The sequence below is a fragment of the Phocoena phocoena genome, chromosome 8 (assembly GCF_963924675.1).
Source record: "Phocoena phocoena chromosome 8, mPhoPho1.1, whole genome shotgun sequence".
Taxonomy (NCBI): domain Eukaryota; kingdom Metazoa; phylum Chordata; class Mammalia; order Artiodactyla; family Phocoenidae; genus Phocoena; species Phocoena phocoena.
The window spans coordinates 106,265,626-106,273,375 of record NC_089226.1 but is presented as its reverse complement, the minus strand read 5'-3'; the positions used below and the strand labels follow the sequence as shown (position 1 = coordinate 106,273,375).

The 7,750-nt window shown below is 55.6% G+C and overlaps 1 protein-coding gene across 1 annotated transcript; it reads left to right on the top strand.

The window, feature by feature from the left end:
- Positions 1 to 1,100: 1,100 nt before the first annotated feature.
- LTO1 (LTO1 maturation factor of ABCE1) lies at positions 1,101 to 7,402 on the top strand. The gene is made up of 5 exons (XM_065883095.1): positions 1,101 to 1,150; positions 2,524 to 2,629; positions 3,713 to 3,783; positions 6,933 to 7,050; positions 7,334 to 7,402. Exons 1-5 carry the CDS (start codon positions 1,101 to 1,103, stop codon positions 7,400 to 7,402), a joined length of 414 nt encoding a protein of 137 aa, XP_065739167.1.
- The last annotated feature ends 348 nt before the right edge of the window (positions 7,403 to 7,750 follow it).

Here is a 7,750-nt window from a genome sequence, read left to right as displayed (position 1 = left end):
GGTATTTCATATCTATGTTCTATTGTGGCTGATAGTTTGAAGCACCTTTCAAAAATCGTGTTCAGGAAGTATCTGTCATGGCAATGACAAATGGGAGGACTAAAGCTAGAAGCTATTTTTTCAAGAGGCAGGGATGCCGCCAGCTGGAGTGAGGGCACAGGTGGCTCTTAATCATGAACCCTTCTGTGCCGATTCTTGACTCTCTACGTGAATTATGAATTACTCTGCTTTTGCTTTACAATCAAACAACTGCAAGAAAAAAAACACAAAAACTTTTATTTCCAGTTTTCAAAAAACTATAGAGTTTCAATCAAGTTTCAACATGTATAATGCCTTTCCCAGCGAGTGTTAAGACGACCAGCCTGTTTCCCCGTCACCTGCTGCCGTTTCACTTTCCCTGGGGTCGGATCAGCCCTGCGTTTCTTGGACAAAGGCCTGCAGTCCCTGGATTACTGTTAACATGGATTTAATGGCATTGCAGGCGGGGTCTCAAGTCTGAAGTCATCCTGGAGGGTGGCCCCTGGCTTTGAGTCGGGGTCGGTGGGCGACCGTGCCACTCTCCTCTGGGTCGTGCCTCCACCCCGGGAATTGCCCTTCCTGGTACTTTTCCCCCCAAAACCCCACTGGCAGAGCCTCCGGAGGCGTTGGTTCTTTGGTAACTTTTCCATTTTTTCCCCGATTCCTTCCAAGCCGCTTTTGGCAGTTCGGTTGCATCTGCCTGGTTTCTTGACGGTGAGGTCACGGGTCACCCCGCCCCAACCCCCACCCCCACCCCCGCAGCCAGGTGGATGCTCCAGGCGGGTAGCAGCTGACCCCTGGCGGGAGCCGTGGAGCGAGGCGAAGAGGCCTCGGGGCGGGGCCGCGTCCCGGCCCAGCCCCGCCCAGCGCCGCCGCCGCGCACGCGGCTTGGCCCCGCGCCGGCGCGTGCTGAGCCCTCCCGCGTGCCGTCCTTACCCGGCCTGCGCCGCGCGGCCGCCCCCGGAAGTGGCCTTCGCCTTCTCAGAAGCGGTGCGTCCGTGCCCGAGGCTCGTGAGTCTGCGGCCGCAGCGCTTGGCACCGGAGCTCGAGGGGCGGGGGTTGGGGGCGGGCCGGCTGCCGCCATGGCCGGGAGTCAGGACATGTTCGACGCCATCGTGATGGCGGATGATAGGTGGGTAGGGGGCTGGGCCGGGCCCCCACCCGAGCAGGTCTGCTCTCGGCCGCTGGGCTGCGGCGGCCACCCGGGCCCTGGGGGAACGCGCTGTGGCTCAGAAGGCGGCTGGCGCGGGAGGGCCCGAGATGCTTCTGCTTCTCCTTTGCTCATCGGCCTCTCGGGCGAGCGCCACGTGCCCAGCTGTTCCTCTAGATCCGCCTCCCCCGTTCGGGGCTGCCTCACGCATCTGCTCGGTCTGGTGACTGCCTCCCTCCAGGGACGCTCCTTCCTCGGGTGGGACGGACCTTTGCCATCTGGGCGCTGCCCCTTTTTCTTGTTCCTCAGTGGTAGGACATACGGCAGCATTCACGGACATGCTCTTAAATGTGTCAGGCGTCCTCCTTTTCCCTCCTGAGCCCCCGGGGAGCGCCTAGGGCAGTGACGGGGGACCTGTTGGTTGCTTTGTGGCTGTCTTCCAGTGCCCTGCCCACTTGAGACATCAGTAGATGTCAGTTAAGAAAGAGAGTGAACAGTAAACAGTCGCTGACGTTTATTTGGAGTTTGCTGTGAATTGGACGCTGAGCTAAGCGTCGTATCCAGTTATTTATTTTAGCTCTACTTGTGAAGGGGATCCTATCCTTCACCCTGTCTTTCAGATGAGGAGGCCAGGTTACTCCCAGGGCCACACAGCCAGTAAGTGGGAGCTATCCCCTCGGCCTCACTGGGCGCTCCAGCACACCCCTTTCACTTCGGCGACCGCAAGTCATGCTGGTGCCAGTTACACTGCTGGGCCTTCAAAGTCAGAGCCTTTATTCTGCTGCAGGCGCCACGGTCACGGTACATTTTGTGATCATCTGATGGCGTTTCTCCTTGCTAGCCTCCTGAGATGTGATGGAAAGCCCGGTACATGTTGCAGGGTTTTTGGGGTTTTTTTGAAGCACTTGACCGAGCAGTCTAGCTTACAGACCCAGAACTGGGGCTCGATGACCTGGCTGCAGACGAATTACCGGGGAGATTTTGCAAAGCGGATTCCTGGGCCTTCCTCCAGACTTACTGAATACGAGGGGTGAGGCCCCTGAGTTGGTATCGTTGCCAATTTCCTGTGTGTCTCTGATATTCTGCCAGGTTTGGGAATCACCGATTTAGCCCACCTTCCTCTTTGTAGAAGAGGTAAATTGGGCTTCCAGAATTACAGCGACTTGCCAGGCGCAGAGGCTTGGGGCGGGTGGAGCTGAGATTGGAACTGACGTTTCCTGGCATACATTTTGTTCTTTTCCTGCAGTACTAGGTCTTGTCTTGCTCGGTCTGGGTAATGTGGACGAGGAAAGTTTTTGCAGGAAGAATGCTTTTTCTCCTGTTTATTTGCTCACGCTTCCTCTTCTCTGTTGCAGGTTTCACGGGGAAGGTTATCAGGAAGGCTACGAAGAAGGAAGTAGTTTGGGTATGATTGAAGGAAGACGGTATGGCACGTTACATGGAGCTAAAATCGGATCTGAGGTAAGTGGGACCCCCCACTTAGAAAGGAATCCTTTTCTCTTACCGATGATCAGTGTGGTGGAGCCACCACTTCAGGCCTCTTCACGTGGCAGTAGGCTAGATAGAACGTTGATGGAGAAATCGTCTCAGAACAGAGCCCGCAGAGGGTGTTGCTGTGTGGAGATGATGGAGTCAGGTGGGCTGGAGAAAGAGAAGACAAGTCCCCCTCACCTCAGTCGACGTCGAGTGTCACGGTGCTGCCCTGTGTCTTAAGGCAGCTGAATCCTCCCCCAGAGAGTGGGCACCCTGTGTCGTGTGAAAACATGCCATTTATATTTCTGTTGAAATTCCATAAAATCCCTGATTTCCCTTTTCTCCTGCCCTTCGACCTAGACTGGCCCTCACTTATGGGGATAACTGGCCCTAAACACTAACGTCTGAGGCCACGAGGACTGTATTAGGTGTCTGTTGTTGCAGAGCCAGTCAGCACAAGACACGTGGGCTTAAGACAACCCGTGTTTATTGTCTCACACGGATTCTGAGGGTCTGCGGTCCAGGAGCCGCTGAGCCGGCTGGTTCCGGCCGGCTCGGGGTCTCTGGATGCTGGAGTTACGAGTCAGCCAGCCTGCAGTCAGCTTGCCGGGGTCTCACACGGATTCTGAGGGTCTGCGGTCCTCACCGCGTGGACCTCTCCACAGGGCTGCTGGAGTGTCCTCGAGACACTGTGCGGGTGACCCACGTCGGCAGGGCAGAGATGACATTGTCTGTCAGTGCCTAGATTCACTAGGTCACGTGCTGCCTCTTCCTGTGTGTTCTGCTCATCGAGGTCACCCCGATCCGGTCAGGGGACCGCACAGGGCAGGAATACCAGGGGGTGGGGAGGTGGGGTCCAGTGGGGCCACCTTGGAGGCTGGCCTGCCCCACTGGTGACTTGACCTCCAACTTCTGTAGCCTGGTGCCCAGTGGGTGCTTCCAGAACAGCAAGAGAAGAAGCACCGCTGCCCCCTGGGCCCCCGCCCCCTTTTTGTTTTGAGAGCTTGATGTTTAGATCAAGTAGAGCTGTTGGTTAGTCATTTCACTCTTGAATGTTTCGTAAATTCACAGATCGGGTGCTACCAGGGTTTTGCTTTTGCCTGGAGATGTCTCCTGCACGGCTGCACCACTGAGAAAGACAGGTAAAGCTGAGCCTTCTTTCTTCTTCGGTGTCTGGACGGGAAGTTCCGGTTTCATAGCTCACTCCGACCCTGGGCAGTTAGTCTCCTCACCTGTAAAATGGAGAAATAACCAGGCCGAACCTGAAATGTTGTCATGAGGTTTACAGGAAATAGTAACTAGAAAGCGCCGGGCGCATTTCTGGTGTTGGGTGAACATCCCTTGTTATTTCTTCCCAAGGGTCCTCGGATCCCCCTGCCTTTTCCCTGGAGACCTTAGGGCGCTAAGTGGCTTTTAGTTACCCTGCCAGTCAAACCACGATGAAAATGACATTTTCTTCTCATTCGTCTTTCCTCTGAGCTTGTAACAAACAGAGCAGAACAGTCTTGGTATGATCAGGGCTCAGAAAAGGTGAGTCCCTTGTCACTGGGTTTTTTAATGTAGCCGAAAGGTCTGCTAATGGGATGACCCATTTCATGTGTTTCACAGGTGTCAGGTACCTGGAAGCACTAAGTAACCATGAGCTGTTATTTGCAGTGTTTGTAGCCTTTTTATTTTTTTTATTTTGGCTGCGTTGGGTCTTCGTTGCTGCACGCGGGCTTTCTCTAGTTGTGGCGAGCGGGGGCTGCTCTTCGTTGCGGTGCGCGGGCTTCTCTTTGTGGTGGCCTCTCTTGTTGTGGAGCATGGGCCCCAGGTGCACAGGCTTCAGCAGTTGTGGCACACGGGCTCAGCAGTGTGGCTCGCAGGCTCCAGAGCGCAGGCTCAGCTGCTGCGGAACACGGGCTTAGTTGCTCCGCGGCCTGTGGGATCTTCCTGGACCGGGGCTCAAACCAGTGTCCCCTGCATTGGCAGGCGGATTTTCACCCACTGCGCCCCCAGGGAAGCCCGTCTGTAGCCTTTGGAGCGTGCACTTGCTGGTTGCTGCTTCCTGAAGCCCCAGGACGCTGTCCCCACCCCCGGTCTTCGCTCTTAAGCTGGAAATGCACCCTCATGTGAAAGGCCGTCTTGCCGCTCGTGGGAGCCAACACTGGGCTTCGGCGGCTGCTCTGCGTCATCTTGACGTCTGGCGGCTTTGCCTGGCCTGGGAGGGGTGCCAGGAGAGTGGATAACAGCAGGGAAGCTGGCATTCCCCCGTGCATGTGACCTGTCATCTTATTTGGAATATTTGAATTTCTAGAACTTGGGCCACAGCCATATTGAAATGTCAGAGCAGGGATGCTCAAGACAGTCTGGGTGATTGTGGGGTCGCCTGCGCTCTCACCTGTGCCGTCACTGAGCACGTGGGAGTTGACCGGATTCGTCCATCCGCCGAGGGCCATCTTGGGGAGATTTTCCTCTGAAGATTCAGTGGGAGTGGGCGGGTAGCTGGCGGTCAGGTTGGGACAGTGGTTGGCAGCCCCAGGCGCCACTGGGCAGCTGTCGGAGTGGAGCGTGGCTCCCCACTCCCGGTCCACGAAGGCGGGGTGGGGCGCACGGATTTGGAATGCTCCAACAGCCTCCCCTTCTCCCCGCACCGGGATCTGTGGCTCACTGGGTGTGAAGGGTCTCGCACCTGGGGGCTGCCAATCTGCACCCCAGGGCAGGGGTTCCCTCCCCTCCTAAAGCTGCGCCCCCGGTCTGTCCATCAGAGGGCCCGTGGCCGCTGCCCTCCCCACCCCACCAGCAGAGCCCAGGGAGCCCTTTGAAACACAGCCTAAAACCCTTTATCTTAGAGCAATGGTTTTTGGATTTTCTAAGTCTACAGTTTTCTTAAAAATGGTAGAAGGCGGGCAGAGGATCTGCTTCTTTATGTTTCAAGTAAGGATGTTAAAAGAGAAACACTGCCATGTGTGTTATCATTCAGTGAGCTAAGGGAATTGTAACACCAGAGAAGCTGTGTGGAGAGCTGTGTCTCAGCCTGAAGGATGGCGACCTTTCCATCAGGTGACCGTAGCTTTCTGACCCACCCTGAGACGCTTCTCTGCCCCTTCCGCAGTCGGGTGAAGGCTTTTTCCCTTACACCAGCCGTGAGAGCGGGTCACACCCTCCTGACATGCACTGGCTTTGACCCTGCGACGGGCTGGGTGTGTCTGGAGTAGCTTCACTGACCGGGGAGGGCAGGAATGACCCGTCGCTGCTTGCAGAGCTGGGAGTGGGTGGTAGTCATTGTTTCGTGGCAGGTTCAGCCGTTTCCCGCATGTTGGCATCTGCCTTGCAACTCCCTGGAAACCAAGTGCTTTGTTGCGTTACTTAACTCGCTCTGACCTTTTGCAGTTCTGTGTTTTCTCCAAGAGGTGGCCATCATAGTTCTTCTAAACTGGTTTAAAAGCCGCAGATGTGAGCAGGCCCTGGTCACTCTGAATGGCCGTTACTTCATCCTAAGGATGAGTCCTTCAGGATTCCCAGGGATCAGATATCCGGCACGCTCCTGACAGCCTGGGGGTCAGATGTGGTGAGGGGAAGGGGGCTCGGCAGAGGGCACCCACCCGCCCAGGTGAAGCGAGGAGACTGACGTTTATCGAGCCCCTACTCTGTAGCACGTTCTGGGCTTTATCCTCCTGAGAGCCTGGGAGGTGGCCGTTAAGGCCCCATTTTACAGATGAGGACGCTGAGGCTCAGAGATGTGAAACACTCTGTGAGTGAGAGATGTGAGTGCCTCGGGGCGGTTGCGCTCCAGGCCGCCCACCAGCTGAGCTCCTCATCTTCCTGGGAAAGGGAGCCGAACTCAAACACCAGCCACTGGTTTCTGCCCTATGGATGGAGGGGGCTTGCCAGTTTACCTGCTGTTAAACTCCCAGAGGCCGTGAGCGTGAAGATTGCAAATCCTGGGAAATCCCCAAGTCCGGAGCAGGCAGGGCTGTGCCCGGCACTCTTTCCCGTCTGCTTCTGTCTGCTCTGGGGTCAGACCTGGGGACCGGCGGTCGGCGTGCTTGTCGGTGTTGCCTTGGCCGCTGGGTCCGGATGGAGCCGTCCCTGTAAGGTCAGTTCACTGTAGATGTCCAGATGCGGGTGTGGGCGGGCTCACATTGCCAGGTGAGTAAAGGTTGTTTCGTGTGATGACAAAGGTAGTCACCAGCGCCTGAGGCCAGGCGTGCTCGGCACCACCGCTTTAAAGCCGTCGAGCGGCATCTGTGACGTAAGCTGCGCCTGTTGTGCGCAAAGGACCAAAAGTCTTCATTTCTGTGTTTTACAGCAAAAAGATGAAGGTCTTAGAATCGTTGCTTGGAATGATTCAGAAATTCCCTTATGATGACCCTACTTATGATAAACTTCATGAAGACTTAGACAGAATTAGAGGGAAATTTAAGCAGGTTTGTGTCCTGTGTGTTTCTTTTTGATCAGGGTGCCTTTCTCAGATGTAGCTGGGGCAGCCCTGGGGGCTCATTTCACTAATGGTTCTGGGGCCACCGGTAACATACAAATGGTCAGTAAAGCAAATCCTTGTGTGTGTCGATGTAAGGAAACCGAGGACCATGTAGGGAACAGGTGTGAGAACTTCTTGAAGGGAGGTGACCTAGGCAAGTAGAGCTGCAGCTAGAGAGAGACTTCTGCTCTAATTTAAAAAAACATTTTCTTTCTTTTGTGTTTTTTCAGCTTTGTTCAGTACTAAATGTCCAGCCCGACTTTAAAATCAGTGCAGAAGGTTCCGGACTTTCATTTTGAGGATGACAGACGCACAAAGACGAAACATCAGGGAACAGATGTTCGTATGTTAAGTGTTTAAAAATGTGATTAAAGGCAAAACAATGATGGGGGATTCATTGTTTTGCAGGGAGGGTTCCAGCTTGGCCGCTGAAAGGGCTTCCTTCCCCCGAGGTCTGCCGGGTGGCCTCCGTGTCCCCCACGGGGCCCCTCCACACAGGCCCGTCCTTTGTTGGGCCCTGTCTGCTCTGCAGCGTGAACGCGGCCCTGGCAGAGCCCTCACCGGGCTGCTCTTCTCTGGTCCAGCCAGGGTCCAGGCCCCTGGCTCACGGGTTCTCGTCACCTGGCAGGCCTGGCTGGATCTAGACT